The 24564-nt window shown below is 45.5% G+C and overlaps 1 protein-coding gene across 6 annotated transcripts in view; it reads right to left on the reverse strand.

The window, feature by feature from the left end:
* Positions 1–1600: 1600 nt before the first annotated feature.
* RIN2 (Ras and Rab interactor 2) overlaps positions 1601–24564 on the reverse strand; it is a 58890-nt gene continuing 35926 nt past the window's right edge. For 4 of the 6 annotated variants that reach the window (XM_027653983.1, XM_027653981.1, XM_027653982.1 and 1 more), the window contains 7 exons: positions 23109–23200; positions 18995–20137; positions 10913–11218; positions 9063–9194; positions 6813–6976; positions 4348–4584; positions 1601–3539 (listed from right to left, as the gene is read on the reverse strand). In XM_027653983.1, coding sequence (XP_027509784.1) covers positions 3330–3539; positions 4348–4584; positions 6813–6976; positions 9063–9194; positions 10913–11218; positions 18995–20137; positions 23109–23200 — 2284 coding nt within the window. In that variant the 3' untranslated portion in view covers positions 1601–3329. Of the gene's footprint in view, positions 3540–3577; positions 4585–6812; positions 6977–9062; positions 9195–10912; positions 11219–18994; positions 20138–23108; positions 23201–24564 lie in introns of those variants that run through there. The other 2 variants (XM_027653985.1, XM_027653987.1) reach the window with 1 other exon arrangement.

Below are 24564 nucleotides of genomic sequence, written 5' to 3' on the forward strand. Positions count from 1 at the left end.
GGCAATCTGGGCTGCACCAGGACGGCAATCTGGGCTGCACCAGGACGGCAATCTGGGCTGCACCAGGATGGCAATCTGGGCTGCACCAGGATGGCAATCTGGGCTGCACCAGGATGGCAATCTGGGCTCCCAGACCCACCCAACAGCTCCGGCCCTCGTGCCACTGCTGCTCCTCCCACTCGGCCAGTGGGGCTGAAAGTCAAGAGCGAAAATTTGAAGAGTAACATGAAAAACAATCCTCCTACGGTTCTCCTGCCGCCTCCCACTGCTGTGGCCACAGGCAGAGCAGCTCCAACACATACAAACACACACTGCACACCAACAAACAAGGACCAAAACTCCCGAAGAACCACGAGCACAGGACCAGAGACACCAGCAGGCCCCACAGCTGGGGCCCAGCAGAACAAGGGGCCATCACCTCCTCCCCGCAGTGCAGCACCTCCTGCCCTGGGCACCCTCACAGCCCCTGGCCCCTGCAAAGGGAGGCAAAGGCAACAGGGAGTGTTTGTCCAGTCCCTGCAGCAAGTCTGCTCCATCCCTTGGGGCTCCGACCTGCCCTGCCCTGGGACACCTCGGCAGTCACTCCTGGAGTCCAGCAGGGAACTGCTGGTCAGGCAGCCCCTGGGGCCACGGGCTGCTGGGCAGGGCTGGAGCCTGTCAGAAATGCAGAGCAGGGCACAAGATGAGAGAACAGAAGTGAAAAGTGAGGGGTAGCTGGACCATGAGAAAACACAAGGCAGGGAATGGGACAGCAAGAGAAGAGAAGACAGGGACAAAAGAAAGGATAGAGGAACTACAAGAGGGGAGAAAAAAAGGGGGCAGGACAGAGATAAAGCACCATAGAATCATTTACATTGCACAAGAACTTTGAGATCATCAAAGTCCAGCTATTAACCCAGCACTGCCAAGTCCACCACTGAACCATGTCACTTGAAGGCAGCACCACCTGCCTGTTGGGGGATGGAACCCGGTGACAGGCAGAGATACCCATCACCAGGAATGGGGTGGGAGCCCAGGGAGACAGGAGGAGAGGCAGAAAGAGGGAGTGGGAGCAGGACAGAGAAAGAAAAAGAAGGACAGGGTGCAAGATGGAGATGAAGAACAAAACTGGGATGGGCAGCACAAAGAAAAGGATTAAAAAAGAAAAGGGGCAGGGAACAGGACAGAAGGACAGCAGTGAGATACAATGAGGACAGAGCAACAGAGTGAAAAAGGGAACATGAGAGGGGCATGGGGAAGGACAGATAAAAAGACAGCAACAGGGAAAGAGGATCGGGGAGCAGGACACTGGGTCAGAATGAGAAAAAGAGGGGCAGGACAGACATAGGAAAAGGAGAAGAAGAAGGAAGGAAAGATAAAGATGCAGACAGGCAGTGACATATGGAGAGTAAAAGTAGGAGAGGGAACAGGGAAAAGGATTGAGCAATATTTATGAAATTATTATTTAATATTTATTTACTAAAAGAGAAAAACAAAACCAAACTAGAGCAAAATAGTGACAGGGAATGGGATGGGGAGCAGACAGGACAAGAAAATGACACAAAAGACACACAGAAAAAAAGGGATGGAAAGTTGGATATAAGGATGAAAGAAAAACGGGAACAAAATGCAGTATTTATTACAGAGTGTGGCTGATGAACATGTAAATGACCCACCAGCTCACACACAACCACGGCCTGGCACTTGTTAATTCAGCAGCTGTTTCTTGGCAGGGCCATAAACCCCCTGACAAAGCGTGAGGGGGAAGCTGAATGGGTTGTGAGCACAGGGTGTGGTGCTGCTCAGCCCTGATCCCAGCCTGTGCTCTCAGTTAATGCTCTGATCTCAAACTTTTCTCAGGGAAATTTCACCTTTATCCATGCTCTTCCCCCCCCCTCCCCCATTGTCTCAGTGTGCTCTGAATGAATGTGATGAGAGACAAACTCAACTATAACCTTTTCCTTGCTTTTCAGTCATTCCTAACATCAAACACCTCACACTGGAGAAGACTGAATAGCTTATTTTTACCAGTCCAAATTTCTGCAGGTTTTTGTATCATCTGTTTCCTGGTGTTATGAGAAGTGAGAAGTGTTTTGGGCAGCACAATGAATAAAATGTCCTAATTTTCAGAAGACACAATTGCACAAGAACGGACAGCAAAATTGTCTCGAGGCAGTTTAGGCACACATTTCCCTTTTTGCACTCTGAGCTTTCTTTTGTTTCATGCCTGAAATTCTGAGTTTCTTAATACTCTGCCCCAATCCTTCCCTCTCCTCAGTGTCAGTGTCACAGTCTTACGAAAATAGTGGAACTTTCTTGAGCACTGAACATCAGCTTTCAGGTCACAAAAAGTGGTTCAGCAGCCAAGCCCTGCCTGTTGCTTCCACCGACTGTTCAGGCCAAGCACAGGTCCTTCCTCTGCAAAGAGTTTACACTGGGTCAAGCAGCACAAAAAGCAGCAGCATCAGAGTCACTTATACACAAAACTTTACAGCATGAACCATTTTAAAAAAAAAAGCTCCCCCCAAAAACCACAGCACACAACATCCCAAATTATAGTTCAGCATTGCAATGTATTATTATGTGCAACACTCAACATTTACAAAATGAAATACAGGCACGTGCCAGGGGTCTCAGGTACAAGGCAAACGGAACAGTCCTACAGATCTCTGTATGTACAACACACGTGCTGCCCGTGGCATCCGGGTGGGCTCTGCCTCATGTTCCACCGCTACAGCAGATCTGGGGAGCACCCCATGTCCCCCTAAGACAGCAGCCCTGACTGACTTAGGGGGGTGCAGAGCATCACCCGTGACATGGGCTGTCTGGGACAAACCCACAGGAACACGTGCATGAAACACCAACCTGCTGTCTGCACACGCAGGACTGACCCTCGGGCCTCGCTCACCGCGGGACACGGCGTCACGGAACGCTGACACGTGTTCTCCAGGTGACAGGAATGCTGGATGACACGTGTTCTCCAGGTGACAGGAACGCTGACACGTGTTCTCCAGGTGACAGGAATGCTGACACGTGTTCTCCAGGTGAATGGAACGCTGACACGTGTTCTCCAGGTGACAGGAATGCTGGCTGACACATGTTCTCTCCAGGTGAATGGAACGCTGACACGTGTTCTCCAGGCCAACACACGCTTGGATGCTGGCAACCAACTGGACAAAATAGTGTTCTCCTTCCCACTGCTGACATATTTAATGCTCTCTAACACAAACAGTACCTGGGAGAGGGGCTGTCACATCCCTCTGCAGACACACACTGCTGCTTCCGTTGAAGTTCCTGACCAACCTCCTTCACTGTTTTCTGCAAGGAGCCTGAACCAGCAGACTAACAGATTATAATGCTAAATTAGGTTCTCTACATTCTTTCTCTTCCCCTCCTCTACAACGTTTTCTTTCAATTTTCTCTTCCAGCCCCCTAGTTGTGTCTAAAACGATGCATATAAACAATAATACAGATAACAATACATCAAGTTCAGGCACTGAAATCGGCAGTGCCGATGTTACAATCTTCTTACACATAACAGAAGCTACATAAGAGCTCTCCTGGAACAGGAAAAGAAGAGAAAACACATATACTTTTAATGCAATACTCTAAAACCAGCAAGAGATTTATTCTTGTATATTAAATGTTAAAATCACATGCATAATTATAGAATACTTTATAGTTAAAAAAATACTTAAAAAACCAACCCTGACAGTTTACCTGCAACTGCTATAAAATTTCTATTATATATATATATGTATATATATATATATATAAACATGATGATTTTCTGTAATCAAAAAAATTAGAAAAGGATGCAATCATCCAGGTAATTATGAGTTAACTGATGCCCTGCATCGGACAGTCTTGTCAAACTCCTGCTGGCAAAACTGAGCTCATACCAGCCAGTTTATTGAAATACTTGTCTAGCATGCAGATTTAAATCAAAATGACATTTGGCTAAACAATGAGTGTAAGAAAATAGATTTTTGCACGCTACAGCAAAGATCTGTGAAGGGCCACAGTGTCATATGCTCCAAGAGAGCCTGTGGTACAAGAAATGTAGCCTCATGGGCTATTCCCTCAAACATGCTGGTGGAATATTCTGCATAACTGGCCATGTGCATGGTGTGGAGAACATGGGTTTTGTAAGCAATGCCAGAAATGCCAGCATGTGTTTTACTAGGCTTTATGGTTTAAGACACGGTTTAGCTCCTAAGGAAGGCAGCAACGAAGACGTTTGTAACAGTTACCGAGACACAGAAAATAAAATGCTGAGTGGCTGGTTTAAGAAGGTGAGTCATTGCTGTTTTGGAAAATGGCCCCATATGGGTCACTGTTAATGCGCCTGTAGACAAAGTGAAAGACCTGGGGCTGGGGACGGCTGTGCAACTCCGCCTTAATTTTCTGAGGGTAGGTATCCTCTGTCAGTTGTTGCCAGGTGTCATCAACAAAAAGAAACAGGCTATATTCTTCTGGATTGTCCACTTTAAACTTTTCAGCACAAAGCTGACACACATCTTCGGTGGTGATATACGGTCTTACTAGTAAGGTCTTTCCCGTACACCCACTGGTCACTTCCTGGAATGCCACACGAAGGTAGTTCTGCAGAACGAGAAAACAGGCATCAGAAACTCAAAAAACCCTCATCCTTAACCAGCACTGGGCTGGAGTCTAAGCCTGACATAACCAAGCTTCACGTGATGGCATTTGCTTCTTTTAAACAGGGCTCAGATGGGTGCAGAAAGAAAATCTACTCTGCAACATTCCAGTCAATCCGTTTGATCTTGAGAAAAAAGCTGGACCTTTGTTCTCTGTAAAAACTGACACGTGCCCACAACTCTGATAAAATGGATACATTCTAAATATGCCCTATCAGGAAATGCAGTTTTACCCTTCAAAAAGCATTTAAAAAGTAAAATAAAGAGCAAGAATTGGGAGGGTGGGAGCCCCCAGAAGTTTTTGGACACACGAACACGGTGTCCAGCTGCCACATGTAACACTTTTTGGTTTGCTTGTTTGAAAAGAAAAATTAGCTGCAAGTAAAGACTAAAAGGCAGTAAAATTAAAGGAGGCAGAAAAAAAATTACAGTGAGAAAGAGCTGTTTATTGACTGAGCTGGTACCTATGGTTTGTATGCTGAATAAACTAAGCATGTTAAATCACAGTGGCAAAAATTTACATTTTTGGGACTGAATCTGACTGAATAGAACTAATCCATTTCTGTTACCTGGCATGAAGAAATTATAGGAAAAAATCAGCCCTAGATAAGGCAAAACACACTACACTTTTAATTTCTAATGTAGCTACCACAGAAAAGACCTGTTTTTAAATACATGTGCCTTTAGATGGACAGGATTGCTTGAAGGAGAGGCTGAAGTTTGTAAAAATGCCTGTAATTCATATGCATTAAAATTATTCACACAGTATCAGAAAGCTGTATTTAATCATCATCATATAAAAACATGACTTGTCCTTTTCCATCCTGTTGGGGAAGGAGGAAAGGCAGCCCTTCCAGGGCCCAAAAGCTGATAAGGCTGTGAGACTACATCACAGAAATGTCATGATCACAGCCCAGTTCGATGTGGGAAGGATGAGCTGAGCTCCAGTTGTATTACACACTGGTGGGAGGGAAGGTGCTCCAGTTCAGGACTGCAGGACTCAGAGGAAGAGAGAGAAAACTGGCATTCTGAGCAGGCAGAAAAATGCCTGAATTTGTGCCAAGCATAGCCTGGAAGTACAGTGATCTACGGATTGGAGGCTCTTTTAAAGAGACAACAGACTGAGAGGCACTGGAGGCGCTCAGTGACAGCTCTTCCCCTGCCCCTTCCTGCATCCAGCTGTGCACTGAGCTTGGATGAAGTTCCTTTGCAGAGAAAGAGAAGCTGAAACTGCACACAAGATGCTGCTGAAAGAATCTTCCGTAATTTTGTCATCCAGCAGAAATACAGGGTGTTGGATTTTCCCATGGGAAGTGCAGTGTTTTGCCAGAAAGAACAAAGACTCAAGCTGCTTGAATCTGACACCTAAGGACAGGTAAGCAGAACACAAGATGCATCCATCCCAGTAAGATGGACTAGCTTTGTGCACTGGCTGTGGGTTGGACTTTCTGTTAGTCTGTTCTCCTCTTCCTAACTGTAAACAACTGAACACAAAAGAGTAAAGAAATCCTTTCTTCTCGATTTCAACATCCTCCTTGCTTCAGTCCACAAACTGCTGCATCTGAACAGCCAGTCAACAGCACATGAAAGATGCAGGTTTTAAAAGATGAAGCAATCCCGACTGTTTTGTTATTCTTCAGTTGAAGGTACTGCCCTACTCTGAAAGAGCAGTACAAGATGCAGGGGAGGGGAAAAAGAAAACAACAAACAAACGTGATGACATCAATATTACAGAACTCTACTGCTTGCTGAAACTTTAAAACTGTAGGCAAACTTTTCTCCCACCTGTCCTCTCTGTTACCTGCTGTATGCCAGCACTGGCTACTGGGGAGCTGTGCTGATTTACACCACTGGACATCTGCATTTGATCTTTTTATCAGTAAAACATACAAAGAAGCTGAATCTAAGATATAACTCAGTTTGTCCTTGCTCTGCATGACTTAGAAGGGAGAGTGAGAAAGCTTCATTATTTAGTGATCTCTTTACACCATCATAACCAAACTCTTTGATAAAGTGCAAAGACTTCAAAACTGAGGCAGACTTGCCAGACATAATCTCAGCACTGCTTCACTCCACTTGTGGCCCTGAGCAAATTGCTATGAATCATCTCTCTCAAGTGGGAGTTTCCAACAAAACAATCATCCCAGTTTTTATTTCAGCCCTAAGTTCTACCTGGAAATCATCAACTGAAGGCACTGTCCTGTTAGTTGTCCTCCTCTTGTGCCATTGCCGCAGAGTGTCTCTGGCTTCTGAACTGAGGAGCTGGGCAGCTTGTTCCTCCTGGAAGTTCTTGATCAGTGAAAGTGCTCCATAGGCACTGGTCAAGTAATAGCCTCCTGTGAGGGACAGCAGGGGAAGAACTTCTCAGAGTGGTCACAGTCACAAGTACAGGCACTTTCTTTAATATACATAAATATACACACAGAGACACACACACATATATAAAGTCCTTGTACTCTGCTGCCAAAATATTGATACATAAAGGAAAACAGCTCACTGGCCTGCAAAACACTGGCTGGTGTGTTCTCAGCTGCTAAGGGACGTGCAGGGGTTGCATGTTCTCCATATTATCAAGTGGTGCCTCTCTCTGTGTCCACTACTGCTCAGGACAGCTGGTTACTTAAATAACTCCTGTTACTGCTGAGTGTAAGTTGGAACTTACACTTAGAGTTCCAACTCTGCTAAGTTGGAATGCCAGTTTTCTTCTTAACAATTTTCAAACAGCGATTTGGTTTCTTACCAAGCTTCAGATGTGGATGAAATAAACATAGCTGTTTAAACAAAGCAAAAGACAATCTACCACCGGTCAGCATCTTAAAAGCAACCCCCCTTAATGGCAATAAAGAAACAACTGAGTGTGAGATTTGTACTCTGGAATCATCTCCAAGAGTTGCCTTTGTTTTTAAAAGGAAGACCAATCTGTCACCCTCTTAGAGTTCCTCATAATGTCCAACTAGTTCAGAAGATGACGTGTACAGTGCTCCATGCACCTTTATTACATGAGTGGAGAACAAATTAAAGCCACAACAGAGCTGCCAATGTACAAAAGAAGCTGCAGGTCACAAAGGAAAAGGAGTCTCAACAGGAGGTAACAGTTCTCAGTAACCAGGAGAGACAAAAGACATGCTGTCTTTCTTTTTCTGCAAGTAAACTATTTGAGTGGGAGTGTCCAACTAAGAGGCAGCACAGTCTATTCACAGAGGCATTCAAAGCTGCATTCTATGCCCACAGTAGTATTTTCTATATATTTGACAGAATCCACTCTTAGCCTTTAGCTTTGCAGCAAGATTACTACATAAAGCACATGCAAGACCAGTGAGACAAGTTGGACAATATGTTACAGTTGAAATGCACAACCCCAAAGCACCAAACAGTTTTTACTGCACAGTATAATTCAGCTGGTGCCTAGGACAGGACAAGCCAATGGACAGGCTCCTTTTGCTGCTTTAAAAACAACGTGACTTGACAGCCCAGTAAATGTTTCTGCCTTTGAAGCAGGTTAATGATTCCCAGCTTCACATTTCAGATATTTTCCATGCTAAGATTCCTGAACAATGCACTCGAGGATGCTCTGTACACAAAGCAAGGAACAGACTAGTGCCAAGCTGGAGGAATCGTGGCAGGAATTCTCTCGGGCATCCCGGCATGGAAGAGGATACAGCAATTTCAGCAAGCCAGGAGACAGCAGGAATAGGAAACGTGCACACAGACCTAAATACACAGCTGAGCTTCGTCAAGAGAACCTTGAAAATTCCTCATAAACTTGGGGCTTCTGGGGCCTACTGGGGCCTTGCAGAAGGTGTTAAAAACGTCACCATGAAAACAGCAAGGAGGGACATTTCCTTGCCTCTAGCAGACTTTAGCCATCAGTCAAGACTGCCTTGGGGAACGTATTCCTGGGGCTCATAAAAATACTTTATGAGAATCAAATATTGGGAAGAAGCAAAGATCATTAAAGAGGGGCAGTATTCTCAGAAGCACTTCCCCCAGAGGAGCAAGGAAGGCCCCCAGTTTCTACAAAGCACCTAACCCAAGTCCCACCACGTGCCTCACAGTTTAAGGGAACGCTGCTGCCCTACAAATACCCTCGGGAAGTTTTCAGGCACAGAAGGATAACAACATTCAGCACCTGCCCAGTGCATGGCTTTGGTTGCTAAGTCACAATGGGTCTGCCACAAGGGATGTGCTCCCGTGGCAGGGGCCAGCAGCAGATTCCCAGCTCACGGGGCCTGTGCTCCGCCAGCTGCCTCTTCCCTGCCGCTGGAAATGGTGCCCAGACTGTCGTCACACTCCTGACATGGCCCGTGTTAGGGCTCCCTTTCAAAGGGTTTCCACTCAGACAAGGTTAACAGCAACTGTGCTATGAGGAAGAACCCCCTTCACTAGTCCTTCACTCAGGTCTCTTAAAAATAAATAGATTACCTTCTCCATGCAGCAAGGAGGGATCCAGCAACTCCATCATGTATTCGATCTCAGTATCCAGCTCCAGCATATCACACTGGGCTAGCACATATGTCAGCACAGGCAAGAAGTCATCAGCTCCATACAGCCTCCCTGGGTTGAAGGGAACACAGACAGTGAGAGATGAACCGCACCCTTTTACCAATTTCTGTGTTTGAAAGCAAAGCATTATTTTGTGCCTCTCTGACCAGGATATCTGGATTGCTCTTGAGCCTCCTGTCACCAGTGTGCAGCAAGGAGAATGTGATCTGACACTCCACGGACAGGAGACCAACAGCAGCTTCATCCTGTGCTTCTAACAAGCACAAATCTGATGCTGCACACCTTGAGGCACAAAAGGGAAATTCAGAGACTGAGCTCACCTTGGCACCAGCTCAGCTGGTGAACTCACAAAGGCTGCCATGCCAGTCTGCCCTGACCTCCACCTGTGCTTCTATCACTGCCTAAGAGATGAGGAACAGGCATTTTCTTTATACATCCAGGCATTACATCCACTTTCTGGAAGGATCCAGACACAAATACCAGTTTCTGAGTCTGAATCCCACAGCAGAGAAGCCTGAATATAAAAGTGTATTAAATTTGACATGGAAACTCAACTCATTTTCTTGACAAGAGAATAGTTAAAAATATCAATGAGCAAGGCCTCCTGTACCTGAAGGGAGCCTGCAAGAGATATGGAGAGAGACTATTTATAAGGGCCTGGAGGGACAGGACAAGGGGGAATGGCTTCAAACTGAAAGAGAGTAGGTTTAGATGAGATATTAAGAAGAAATTCTAATTTCTTCTGTGCCCTGGCACAGGTTGCCCAGGTAACACAGCATGGAGAAGGGAGTTTACAGAACTTCAGGCCTACACTCCTATACCCATTTTTAAAATGCAGGATTTTGCACAGAAATAATAAGCTGGGCAGGAGCTCAGTCCTAAATCTTGCAAAAGTATCTGGGGGGCTTTAATGGCCATGAGCTTTCACCATCAAATCTCAGAAGAAAGTGGGTGCCTTGATAAGCACCAAAACCAGCTGCACATTCGATGCTCCCTTAGGAAGAAAACTGCCAACCACGTGCAGGAGCTCATACTGAGGGGAAAACATCTCCCACCGCCACAGTGCTGCTTCAGCTGAGCTCAGGACCCACCACAGCAGTGTAGGAGAAGATGTCAGAGTCGCTCCTATAAATTCAGGCTACTCAGCACAGCATTTTAATTGTGCCACTGACTGCTCAGCAGGTCTTGACTTGTTTTCAGTCCCATTTCTGTACTTAGGTTTCAAAGGCATTTTTGGATTCTTGCTACAGTACAGAAATAGACGCTCTCTTTTCCAAAAGCATGACAGAAAGTGTCCAAATGAGAACACTCAAAGGCACAGCAAGCCAAAAATACTGGGTTAGAGCCTGCTTTTCTCCACCCATTAACACAGAACCCTGTAGTTGTCATGCTGCATGCACGCTATTGAATTACTATAGCTAAATATAGGGTGTTACCTCTATTATTAATGTGCAGAAAAATACTAATTTAGAATGAGTGTCAAGTTCAAGGCTCACAAGACAGCCTTTCTGACAGCCAACTTCAAAGCCTACAGTTAAGCAAAGCTGCTCTTTTTCAGCTGCCTCTCACACTGAGTTTGTAAGATGTGCTACCAGATACAGCAGAGATAGCAGGGATGAGGCAGAGAGGAAGAACCCCTCTCAAAAGGACAAGGAGATGCTACAAGAGCTCCAGGAGGAGACCCATCTGCAGAATCAGGTGGCCTGATTCCCCTAAAAGACAATGCCAGGAACGGAGGATCTGAACTTGAACTATACGAAGCACCATACCTGAGTTATTCTCCATAACAGTGTAAATCAATTTGCAAACTCTCAGCAGCAGCATGACTTTCTTTTCAGGGGAATACATCTTCTGCATAGTCATGAACTTGACTTTAATCTTTTCAACGTCCACGAAGTCCGGGGTGGGAACAAACACGCCCAGCTCCTGAGGGTTCCTCTGCCGCACCAGCTGCAGGTTTTCCTTGAGTTGTTTCCAGGAACCATCTGTGGTATGGAACTCTTTCAACATCGCTTCAATGTGACCCTTCAACGGCTTCAGAATGCACTTGTGCATGGCCTTCTCCAGGACAACATCTGCAACGGGAGAACACAAGTCCAGCTGACCTCCTCCTCTAAAGCAGAGCCAGTATTAATACAACCATTCCCTAAAGAGAGACTGCAGAGCAAAACCTACTGGCTAAGGCCTATTTATTACATAAGCTGAGTTTCCAGATGTTTGTTAACAAGAAAACAAGAGGCAGAGCAGAATCTGTGTTCCATTGTCATTTATGGCAGTTGGTAAATACAGAAAAAACACCCACAAAGATGAACTACAGACAGTAAAAAAAAAAAGCAAGCTGTGGCTCTACTTAAGTTTTTCTTTTGTTGGTCAGAAGTCTCCATGTTTTATTTTACTTCCAGCTTAGCCTTTAACTCCGAAATTTAAACTAAAACACAGCCAACATCATGAAATCATAATTTTTGTCTGCTTCGGCATTAAAGCCCATCCTTTTTGCATAGTTTCCATTGGAAATTATAACTCAACCAAGGTTCCCTAAAACTTGGCTAAACTTGTCAAGATCTTTACGAAGCTGGATAGATTATGGGCTTTATACTATAAATGAAAACCAAGCTGTGTTTGTCCAGCTTCAGATTTCATCACACAAGCTCACATCCAGCTTTGTCATCAAGTTGGAAGTTCTTTGTTTGGCACTGTAACCACAAACTTACAGGCTTCTTTTAATTCTTGTTCTACTCAAGTGTTTCTTTAACCCTCGTTCTCCAGTTTCAAAGTACAGACTACATCAACAGAGAAAGCTCTTTACTAAACATTTTCTCTGCAAACCTTTATCTCATAAGGGAATTTCTTTTCCCAGCATCCTGACAGCAACAGCATCAGCGCCCTTACAGCAGCATAGCTTACATTGGTTATTAGATTCCATCAGTTATTTGGACCAGAGTGGAGAACATGCAGCTCTCAGGACCAGAGCCTAGAGCAGGCAGGGGAGCACCAGCACTGAGAGCAGAAAGGGGAGAGACTGTGTCACTGCCAGATCACACCTTTTTACAACCCAGCAGTGGACATTCCTGCTAGTAATGGTGACCCAGGAAAGTTTCATTAAACCTCATGCCCTTCCCAGGTTCTTTGTCTGTACTTCTGTCTTTTTCTTAGACTACAGCCTCTTTCTTTTCTCTCTACCCCCCCTTTATTTAAAATCACATACTCTTTCTAAGGCTTGGGATTTACACATGCCCACACCCTCCAGACAAGCATTACCTACTTTTGTTTTCTTGCTTTTGTTTATGGTTTTATTTATCTTATCCTTGTGTCCAGCCCTTTTTTTCTTTTGGGTCTTCATACCTCTCTTTCCCACACAATCACACCCTGCAAACCCTCCTCCTCTTACAGTGCCTTGGCTTCATATGCAGCGTTTATTCTGTGTTTGTCTGCTATGCAATTCCCAAACTTGCAACTCTGCTGGGAGCTCCCCTCTCCCCTACCCCAATTCTGCTGTGGCTTCTGTAGCTTGTCTTGCTGCCTTCTGCTTTTGAGACCCTACTGGAGGGGCAAAGCTGTGCCTGCTTCATTCCAGGAGTTATAAACACACCTGGGCTCTCCTTCACAACAGAGACTGTCACACTGCTGGAGGTGAGAAAGAGTGAAGGTGAAGAGCAGCATTTGCTGATTTTCTGGATTTCCCTACAGCCACCTGTAAAGGCATTATCAGTCTGACACATGTTCTTGGTGGCCTGTCACACAGCCTGAAGGGTGGATCCAGCTTCCCTCCAGACCAGAGTCACCAATTATACATTAGCAAGTGGCAACACTTCAAAGGACTGATCCTTATCTACTGTACTTGGGAGAGCCCCACAACCACCCCGACAGGGAGGCCTCCAGAACACAGCCAGGGAAGCATCACCCTTGCACACAGGGACACAAACTGCCTCTCCCTGCCATCCCAGCAATCCTCAGGGCTCATGAGGCAGAAACAATTTTCCACCAAGAAGAACACACAAGCCCCACCCACGGGTGTGCTGGCTAGCTAAAGTTCTAGGGTGGACACACAGTTCCTTGCCAGCTTCACTGATCATTTGACAATTCAGCTTGCTTTATTTCTATTGCCTGAGTTCTTCAATAGGAAAGACACCACCTGCTTTGCCTGTAAGAGGAACACCTCTGCAGTTTGCATTCCAACCACCTGATCTTGTTTATTAAAGCAGTTGGTGCTCCTGAGCATCAAGCAAAGTGACAGAACTCTATCCCTGAGGAATGGGAACTCCCCCAGGCTTCCACTGAAGTTCTGCACATGAACAGTGAGCATCAGCCATCCTCCAGCTCAGTAAGGTGGGGTTATCACCACACTTGGTCGCAGGAGGCTCAGTACATTCTAACGAGTTCAGCACGGCTCCTCAGAGCCCACAGTCTGATCCCGAGGGAGCACCTCACCTGGAAAAACTCCCTGTGTTTGGTGCCTGATCCTCTCTGGGGGCCAGCCTGCAGCTGGTTTGGCTGCTGCCTGCAGGGACAGTGGGGAGGGAGCTGCAGCAGCAGTGCCTGCCCAGAGGCTACAGGAACTGCATTCTGCTGGGAGACAAAATTCCTGCTCAGAGCCCCGGCCCCCGGCTGGGACCAGGCTTCTTATTTGCAGGTGAGAAGTGGGAGGTTCAGCTCTCCTGCCCTCGACCCTGGCAAAGGTTGTGCCACTCCGACAGATGAACCACACAGATTTTTACAGCTCAGCAAGGCAGCGAGGAGATGTTCTGTCATATGCACCATTTGTCACAGGCTCCAAAAGCAGCGCCTGGTTTGGCTTTGAAATTTACTCAATCACCTTACGCAACTTCTCTGGAAACTTCAATCGATTGGAAGCAGCACAGAGGAAGGGGGCACATAAGCACAAACCTCCACACAGCAAAACAAAGGACTAACCACAACAAAGAAGAATCCACCAAACCACACACAACCCCCCCCCCAAAACAACACACAAAGTTTTCCTCTCCCTTATGAATCCTTAGCACAGACATAAGTACCACTGAGTTCTGGCCTCAAATGGAGTATAACTGGCAAAATCTAGCAAGCAGCAGGATTGATAAGGACTGGATGGGTTTTTTAATGGTCAACAGTAATACCCATATGTATCCTAATTCATACAAAAGCTATAAAAAATGTTATGTTATTATTAAAGCCTGGAAGGACAGCATTTCTTGTGATCTGGGTCTTAGAACAATGTTCAGGGTCACAGGCACCTATAAGCATGTTTGGGCTCAGATCATCCAACTATCTACCCTTTCTTCTGAGCTGCTGTTTCTGGCCCCTTTCAGAGAAAGGTGTTTCTGGTTATGACCCCACAAACCAATTCCCAGCCAGCAGCAGTTTTCACTGTGTAATTTCTAATGGCCACAAAGAAGTATATGAGGGTCTCCCAGCAAATTAGCATCTAAGTTGTGAATTAAGGACTAATTATTTACCTTAGCATCTCTGTATATTTCTCAGATCCAAACTGGCAACAAAAATTCCTGTTCACTTCAGCTATATGTTTTCAAATTTCCTGCCAGGATGCTTAACACTCCAAAACCAAAACAGGCACTCTTCAGTTTTTGGGTTTTTTTACTGAATATAATTTGACCTGAACACTGTGTATCATTCCTGAAGTGATACTTATAATTAGCCTCTACCCTCAAAATGGGAACTGGAAGTGCTTTGATAAATGAATTGTAAAGGCCAGCCAGCTAGTTTCGTTGTGACTTGTGGAAACACATCTGTATCCTGTGCTGACACACTATTTTTGTTTTGCTGCAAACCACACAAGTCTGCATCTAGACAGGACAACATGTTAGTCATCCCCAGTGTCCTTACACAGCCTCTTTACAACCCTCACTTCCTCAAACTGCCTCAAAGGCACACTCTCACCTTTTCCAGGTCCCCAGTTTACCTGTTACCAGCCACTGTTGGTCCGCTGAGATTACCTGTCAGATTCCAGTCTCTGTTTTACACACAGGCCGGTTTATCACCCTTGATGGCCAAACCATTCATCAGGAAAAGCAGGGGTCAGTAAGAGACTGAGCAAGCCTGAGGAGCACCACAGAAGGGCCCAGTCCTGCACAGTAACATTGCCTGGGAGCTGAGGAGGTTGCTTTGAAATACCACACCATGTACGTGCAAGACACCTGACTACACTGCATTTGCTTTGTTCTGGATTTTCCTGATAGCCTTAAGTTCACAGCCTGGCACGATTGACACGGATCTATTTTAGGACAGCTCATGTCAGGATGGCCAAGTATCCCTTTCTTGGTGGTGCCTGCAGTGTCACATGCCTAGTCCATGGTGCAGATAAGGGCATCTCCTTTGAAGGAGCAAGACTTGAAGGTAAGACCTCACAGAACCCACATTCCTTTATAATCTGCACAGCTCTGAAAAGAGATAGGACTGAGGTGGGCGATGTATAGGCAGTGGTGGCAGAAGCTGAGCAATTAGGCACAAAAGGTAAGCCTGCCCTCATTTTACCTACCTAAAGCACAGCAAACAATCACACAGCTATCTGTGCTAGGCTTGTTTTGCTTTAAACAGCTGTGGGTTAACTAAAAATCATGCTATAGCTGTGTGGTAAATACTTCTCTGAAAGTAGTAGTAAAAAAAAGGAGCAAGGAATAAGTCACAAAGCAAATCAAAGGGATGGTTGGAAAAGGGAGAACCTAGTCCTCTGCCTCTGCTCAGTGCCTTTAGCACTGTTTCTTACTTTCCCAATCCTGCCACTCCCGTGGTGACAGGAGGAGCACTGAGGGACACATTGCTCAACCTCACCTCAGAATGAAAAGATGCCAGGATGAATGACAGGATAGGGGCATGGGACACCAAAACAAGTGTACAAACACCTCAAAAGTAACACAGTGCTAAAAATCAGCCAATGTGAGTTTTTCAAGGAGAAACAGTGACCTACCATTCTAACTCCTTTAAGAGGATAGTTGGATTAGTGAAGAAGAGGGGACCTGGGGTGGGCTACAGCTTAGCCTTTTTAAGACCCATAGCCCTAATTCCATGCACCTTCCAAATAAACAAACAAGGGAAATACTGTCCTGCTGTAACAGCCATAAGGTGGGTGCATGAACAGGTGCATAAAACAGTGCAGTGAGAACTCCATTATCAATGGCTGATTGTCAAATGACAGATATTTGAAAAGAGGTACCCTGGAGGTCAGTCCTGAGCTTTAGTGTGTTTGGTACTTCCAGCTCTGTCTGGCTGTGACTCCTCCACACACACCCAAGCCCCTGTGACACAGCATGGGCCTGCCAGCAAGGGGCCAACACCTTCTCTCCAACCTTCTTTGAACCTTCAGCATTTAAGTATCTGTTACGTATTAGAAATACCATAACAAGTAACAGACTGTATTGTTTAGGCACATTTCCACACGATCGGTGCCAAATTATTTAAACCAGTCATTTCTTAGGCCAGGCCCACATTCAGGCATTGAGACTGAAGCTGTTCAGATGTTAGATCCCACCTGGCAAAGTGACAACAGTCAACTCAACTCCTTTTTGCTCAAAGCCAGGGAAAGAGGAAAGACAAACAAAAACTCCCAAACATATGCTGATCAAGCAGCTGTGGACTATCAGGGCCTCCTCTGACCACTCCAGGTCTTTATTCTGTGGATACAAATCGAGGTGTGGATGTCTTTTAAAAAAACACAAATTGCATTCATCTTTAAACAATAAAGAGCCATGTGCCCTACTCTTGGTTCTGTTCCAACACTGGGAATCCTAGTGCTTCGGGAAGGGTTATTAGCCTACAGTGCTAAGATTAGGAGGCATCTGTCAGGACTAATTAGAAACCCTGATGCATATTCTCCCAACGATTTTGCAGAAGTTTAACAATTTGATGTGACCCCTGTCTGGGAAACTTCAAAGATTTCCCACAGAAGTCTTTTGCTTGCAGGAGTCCACGATGCCATTCCACAAGAAAAGCTACACGATCACAAAGACCATGACAGAGATATGGGAGGAAGTCCCAAATACCAAGGGCTTCACTAAACCTACTGGAATTCAGGAGACAAGAGGGGGTTAAGGCAAAGCCTGGCTGACTTAGAAAGGAGTATTATCCCAGGAGCACACATCCAGTGCTGGGATGAGGCACTGAGAGGAAAAACCTGCACCACCAAAGTGTGGGCTGACAGGAGAGGATAAACGACGACTCACAAAGTTAAAATCTGGGCTGCAATTCCATACTGAAATACTCAAGCAAAACTGTGGACAACAGGCAGGGCTACTTCATAAAAAGCTCTCTGCAGGGATGACTAAATTTTGCTGTCACATAGTTATCTGCTTACATCAGCAACATCTGATGCTCCTGAGCCACTGCAGTTGTTTGCAGGCTTGAACCACGGGCAGCAGATGATTCAAAGGCAAGTTCTTCCTTTGTTTCAACTATCCCACTTTATAAATTAATTGTGTTTAATCATGTGATCCAAGCCAAACTTTCTGTCGCTGAAGAAAACCAGTGTAGTTCAGTTACTATATTTCACAGCTTATGCTATTCCAAAGTACTGAAACATTAAAAAGCAGATAACATGTTTCCAGTCCTGGGAGACCCACACTCTGAGTAAACCACACCCTTGAAATTAAAAGTACACAACAACCTAAACTTTTGCAGAATTACACACAAACTGGATCTGTATTACTTTGTCAAATATCCCGTGCTCTGCAGAAATGCAGGTGAAAATGTGCACCCCCTGCTCAATTCGGTGCTTTTTCTTCATGTGACAGCCCTTGTTATTACAGTGAGAACATGACATGTCTCTGAGTCTCCATTTCAAGGACATTCTTCACGTTTTTGTACTTGCTTTAGCAGTCCTTGTGACTTCTGCTTGACTTTGTGTAAATGAGGTTGAGGTTACACGAGAGTACTTCCTCTTGGTCAAGGACAGACAGAATGTCAACATAAAATTACCCTCTAGTCCCAGAGAAAAAAGTATCTGCCAATTTTGCACTGGGCCAACTGTTGGGACACTGGGGTATGGAGAAAAACAAGCAAATCAGGACTGAAGTGAGCTCACAAGGAAAGTATTCTGCCCTGAGGGATGTTTACCTCCTAAATGTGGCTTACAGGCTCTTTTACAAATACTGCTCAGACTTTGCAAGAGGGAGGCAGTGAGATTTTATGCAACAACGATTTCACTTTTGTGGATACACAAGTCCCTCTGTGTTGTTAAAACATATATTTAAGCATATAGTTCATCTGCAAGCGTTTACAAACATGTACATAGAACAGAAAAGTAAAGAAAACTAGAGATTAGCAGCTCCTTTTCTGTCTTGCACACATTTGTTTGCTTTTTAAAACTCTTATATATCTGTTTATCTAGTTTCAAGTGTAGGGACAGTGCAGCTTTGCCAGGAGTGATTAGGAATGTTTCAAAGAATGAGATTTATTTAAAAAGTAAGTTGTCATGAAAGTCTCTCTGCTCTTAGATGTCACTGGTTTTGAATAAATTCTAGTTCGACAGCTAAAATCTACATGGTTAAAATCAGGAGTTTTGCACCAAGCACTGACAACTATTCCAGCCCAGTTTAGGAAAAAATACATGTGTGCCAGCAAATAAAGGATTCTGTGTTGTTAACAGTATAGCAGCTAAAGCAGTAACAATCACAGGTAAAAAGTCCAGGCTGCACCTATTTTAAGGGAAAGTTTTTATGAACAACTTGGTAGCATAGTTCTTCCAAGCTGACAGGGTGGTTTGGGGTTTTAAGACCCAAATACTCAGTGGTTCAAACTCTACTGGCAAAGTCAGCTGCACTTTTCTGAACTGGGCAAAGACTAGCACTGTAAACACAGATTACACGTTTTCACCTTCCCACAAAACACAGGACAGTGCTTCTTACCTATTTGGTCCTCGGGAATCAGTGATTCGATTGGGGGATCGAGTTCGGAGCTTTGGGACAGGTAGTTCTTGACTTGGGTCATGAACTGACGAATTGTTTGCAGCATATCAGTGCTGGAAACATGGCACTCCTTGTTTTCCTGGAGAAAGCTGACATAGTCCTGTACTAAGCATCCAAAATAAGTGCGTTTGTCCCGGGACATCTCTGCAATTTTCTTAATCATCCTCTTTTCGGGGGTCATGAAGGAACTGAAAACTCCACTGACTTTCCGCAGCTGAGATTTCACAATCTTGGGGAGAACAAAGGAACTGCTTCTTTTCTTCTTGGGCTTCAAAGGGGGTGCCATGCTCTCCTGGTCACTCTCCCCCTCGAAATCCTCCAGGCTGCTGTTGGTGTCCCCCTCGTAGCCGAAGAGCGGCATGCTCCGATCGAAGTCCAGCGAGTCCGACGAGGAGGTGGAAATGCTCATGTCGCTCAGTCTCTGCCTGCCTCCATTCCAGGGGATGTGTGACTCAGAGGTGGTAGCCGCCGTCTTTTTGGGAGCTGCCGGAGCGGGCTCGGGCGGGGTTTCACCTGGAAGCCCGGCTGCTGCTTCGGGCCCACACGCCGAGCTGGGCCGAGCGGCCGCTGCCGCCTTCGGGCCCCCTTCTGCCTCGGAGCACACAGCCTCGGAGCACACAGCCTGCTTCTTCAGCCGAGGAGGCGGAATCGGGGCTGGCTTGCTCTGCAGCGAATCCGAGCCTCTCTCTTTCTTATGGTTCGCTGTTCCTGGCATGCTCGCCTGCTTTATAGTCCTGGAGAGCCCCGGGCTCGTGAGGGTGCTATTAATAGCAGGAGGTGGCGGCCGGGGCGGGGGGGAGCGAGGCCTCGCCGTGCCATTCACGTCTGGAGTTCTCGGGCTCTGCCTTTTCAGACTTCCACTGACATCCTGGCTGTGCACTTTTAAGAAGAGGGGATTAATGAAACACAGCGCTCCGTTGGTCTGGCTGCACTCCAGCTCCGAGGGCGTTCTGGTTCGTATAGAATGCACTCCATTTATGAGGCAGAGCTGCCGCGAGTCTTTACGAGCACTGTCCAAAGGCACAGGCCTACAGGGAGGTGAAGGATCCAGGGGGTTGCTGTTAGCCAGGGAGCTCCAAAAGTCTGAAAATCATCATTGCATTAACGTAAGAACGCAAACCAGCATGCAGATCCTCTGAGAACATTCAGCTCAACAATACCAGTTTAAAGTATTAAGAAATTTAGGCGAGCTTTTATTAATTCAAGGGAGGGGAAAAATTCCAAGTGAGCCTGTTAAAGCACCACCAGACACAACTGCATGCTACACTCCTGGGACTGCTCTTACTCTCTCATAAATACCATGACCAATGCAGAGCTTCCAAACGGCCCACTGAACTAAGCTTAAAATTAAACTGAGAATCAAAGACAGGAGTGGAGACTGTAACAGAGTACTTCTTACCAGCTTGAGACCAAAATGAACATAAACTACTTACTAGCAGCTCACCCAGGAGAAATAAGGCAAGATTCTTAGCTGGTACTAATAAGCTCACTTCATTAAAGACAACAGTTTAACTGATTTACACCAGCTGAAGGCCACATATGGCAACTCAACAAAAATCTTGGCTGGTTTCTCTTCATAGTGAACCAACGAAACTACTCATGAGAAGCCAGCTCACGTTCTGCTGTGGTGGATGCACACATCCCCTTTAGCTATGCACACCAAGTGCTCACGTGTCTAAGAGCACTGGCCTGCAGCCCTGCCTTTGCCATGGGGACAGTTTGCTCAAGGTTACAGACACTCAACAGCCCAAAAATAGACCCGAGGTGCAGCCCCACACCAGCAGCATGGAAAACCTGTTCTAACCCAGCAAGTTTCAGCTGCAGCCTCCGCACTTGTCCCAGCAAAGCATCTGCATGTTTGAGCAACTGAGCCAGTGGCAAAGAGCATCAGCTCCTGAAGGTCTGAAGATGGAAATCAGATGTGCCCTTGAGGACAGCAGTCATGCAGAAACAAGGGAGGAACACCGGAGGAGGGAGATTTTGCTGAAAGCTGCCAATCTTGGCATGGTTCCTTTCTCCTGTAGTGTCAAGATGCCTCGTTTGAGGCCACTGAGCAATGACACCTGGGCCCAAGTTCACGAGTGCCAAGCATCCACAACAGGTCCATGTCTTGCCTCCAGGGCAGAAGACAGGAAATGGCCCATGGTGACAGGCCACTGCCAGAGAGGTGCATAGGCACAGGCATGTTTCTCTACACAGTCACACAGCTTCATGACTGCACATCCTGCCTGCAGATCTCTCAGCAGACTGGCCAGTGTGCCTGGCATGTGGGCTGCTGCAAACACACGTGCTGTAAGCACTGCTGCAGGTGAAACACAGGAGAGGCCCAGAGAGCAATCTTATGCTCAGCACATGAAATCTTACAGGTTGGCAACAGCTTTGAAATCTTTACCAGCTGATGTGGTTTGCTGGGCTCCATGCTGTTGACCTGTCTTCTGCAGCTCTCCTCTGAGCCAACTGCTTAACAGAGCTCTGACAGCAGATCCAACCCTCTGTGTTCACAGCACAGTGTTTTGGGCCTACGTGTTGCTTAAGGAAAACTCACATTTAACAGGAAGGGCTGCTAAGAGCCCACAGCACTGAAGGGCTGACTTCCTGGTGTGCTCGTTCACACGTGGACACCTAAAACTCCATCAAAATCTCGACTTTGTTGCCTGGTTTTTGCTCATAGAAAGTGTGGTCTTAATCTGGTGTATATTAGGTAATTGATCCCAAACACAGCAACCACACAGACATTGATCCATCCATCTCCTCCTCAGTTTTCAAATATTAGGCTAAAGAAAAAACACACACAGTGCAGAAACTGTTCAAGAGCAAGACTAATTCTGCAGTAAGTAGGCCACAGTGGTCCGGAGTACCGAGGACAAAGACAGCGGGTTAGTCTGGAGGACTTGATCAACACCACCATTATTATCCCCTCTGGAAAAACTCACCTAATGTTCCCTTAAGGCTTCCTATGTGTCACTGGGAGACTGTATCATTACACTGTATCCCAGTCAGACCTTTTATTTTCTTTTTGCCATCTAAACAGTGACCTCAACAGTACCATATTTGCCTCTACTCCCATGATAACCCATATTTTCATCTAATTACCTAAACTTGCAGATAAGCAGTGCAAAAGTAATTTATCTCCTCTCTAAAACAAATCCCTTAATTGGATTGCTACTGCAGTAAATCCAAATGCAAGGCAGCACAATACAGCCTGGTGTGTCTGGAAGTATAGTTCTAGAGATCCTCACACTAACACTGATTTAGAGAGGATCCATCTAAAAATCCATGATGATTAAAAAAATCTACTGGGACAAAGACTGCTGACAGCCAACCTTCCCTTCCTGGAGAAGGAAATGAGGCTATTCAGCACTTTGCAGGAGTTGCTCAATGATTCATCTGGGTGGTGCCCAAGTTTCAAATCCCGCCGGGCTCTGCATCTCCTGCGAGCTCAAGGAATGCTTCCCAGTGAGCCTGTGCTTGGCTGCAGCAGTCAGGCCATGCAAGGGCATGTCCTTGCACTGTCTTTTGTTATTTCAAACATTTGCTGTCATGCACAAATGGATACATTCTGCAGGTGTGCACTCCTTTTCTTAATATGCCATTTCAATGAGCCACTGACCTCCAAAGTCCCCATTCTAAGTTTGCAAGTCAACCTGAACAGGAGCTTTACCGATGGGGCCCTTGGTTCCTACACTGTCCTCGCAGCTCCAGTACATCACCAAGCCAGTGAGCCCACAGCCAACAGCAGGGTTTTGAGCAGAAGCTACATCAAACCTCTGTCTGGGGATTGCAAGATTTGCTTTGCCCAAGGGCTGCCCAGAGAGGGGAGAGAAGAAGGAGGAAGGAAACAGCACTAACAAAAACACCACAGAAGGCACAGAAGGAAGAAGGAGCAGCACTATTCGGCCAGAACAAGGTTTGGTCTTCCCAAATAAGAGAAGGTTCTTTTCTACATGAAATCTGTAACATCACTAACCAATATGAACTTCTTACTGACACAGATTACTTTTTCAAGCTCACAGGAGTGCTACAGGGAAGGACAGCTCTGTAAAGAACTACTTACTCAGTCCAAGCTGAGCAATGTCTTCAAGTTCAGCTTCTGTCTTTGCTGCAGCAATTGCATGAGGCAACTTCAGTGTGAATGGAAGGACATCCCTGTTGTCAAAGAGAAAAACAATTATGGTTTTCACAAAAAAGTCCACAGTTTTGAGAGCATTTGTTTTCAACAGTGGCAGGGGATAATCTCTGATTATTTTCTTCTTGAGCTGTGGCAGGTAGCAAGAGCCTTAAACCCACAGCACAGTTAAAACATTACCAACACCCTGGAGAGTGCTGTGAAGTGCAAATGACAGTCAAGTACCCAGGACTCTTGCCAGGGTTTCCAAAGAGCCAGCCAGTATTTTCTGCCTTTCCAACAGAAGCTTTTACACCTGATCTTTTACAAGCATATCAGTGAGATGCAAAAGTATTCTCTGCCCTTAACACTTCAGCAAGCTTATTTTCTGAAGATGCTGTTGACTGCTCTCCAGGTTGAATTCCAGTTTTCAGAATAAAAATTTAAATAAGTAGTTGTGCGACTACTCTAAAAATTTCCAAGCTAGGATGCTTTGGTGCTACTCTGTTCTAGGCTGAAAACACACTTCATTTAAGAAAGTTTTTGTAATTTATTCTCATGTGTGGTTTCACTTCGCTGTGTACGAGGTGTTCAGTGGATGTTGTCAAAGGGAGATCCACAAAGAACAACATAAGCCAAAACCAGTGTAAAAGGCTTTTAGACAGAGATTTTAAGGGACAAAACCACTTAACCATACGTACATTGTACAATCACTACCATCAAACAATACTACACCTCTTGCCTACCCAGCTGGTACCAATACACCCTCGAGCAGTGCAGGCTAAACTGCAAAACCTGTACTAGAAGTACCTACGTAATTAAGACAAAATGAGAACGAATGGAGCACAGAAATCCTACACACAACTAGTGTCAGCATGAATTTTGGTTTTAAGGCTGGGAACAAGCCAACCATCTGCTTAGCACAGGCACAGTGTCTTTATCACATAAACATTCTCTATGTTGTACATTAACTTGTTGGAAAAACAGGATCTCAGAACACCACTCAAACTCAAATCAGGCATATTTGAACACACACTCAGCACTGCACCACAGAAAATCTAGAGTCTAGATCATCATCATGGTCTCAGTTCAAAGATAGGTAAACCCTGACTCCTCATAAAAACTGGCCATTTTTTCTCTTCATACTGCCTGGAAAACAAGTTTGGCAATCACAAACTGGAAAGCTGATGAGGCCATGTTGGTTGTTCCCAATTCAAATTCACGTCTCAGTTGTCATATTCTACAGTGTGATCTGGCATTTTTCCATTATGCTCCAAAAATTCTTTTAACTAGCAATTCCAAGAAAATGCCATTGCAAGCTAGTTTATAGTTGCTATTAAATGAGTTACAGAGCACTTAAAAAAGTATTACAAGATATCAGATAAAGTTCAACGTGGCACCACCT

The sequence above is a fragment of the Corapipo altera genome, unplaced genomic scaffold (genome assembly GCF_003945725.1).
Source record: "Corapipo altera isolate COAL_440 unplaced genomic scaffold, ASM394572v1 70, whole genome shotgun sequence".
NCBI classification, from domain to species: Eukaryota; Metazoa; Chordata; class Aves; order Passeriformes; family Pipridae; genus Corapipo; species Corapipo altera.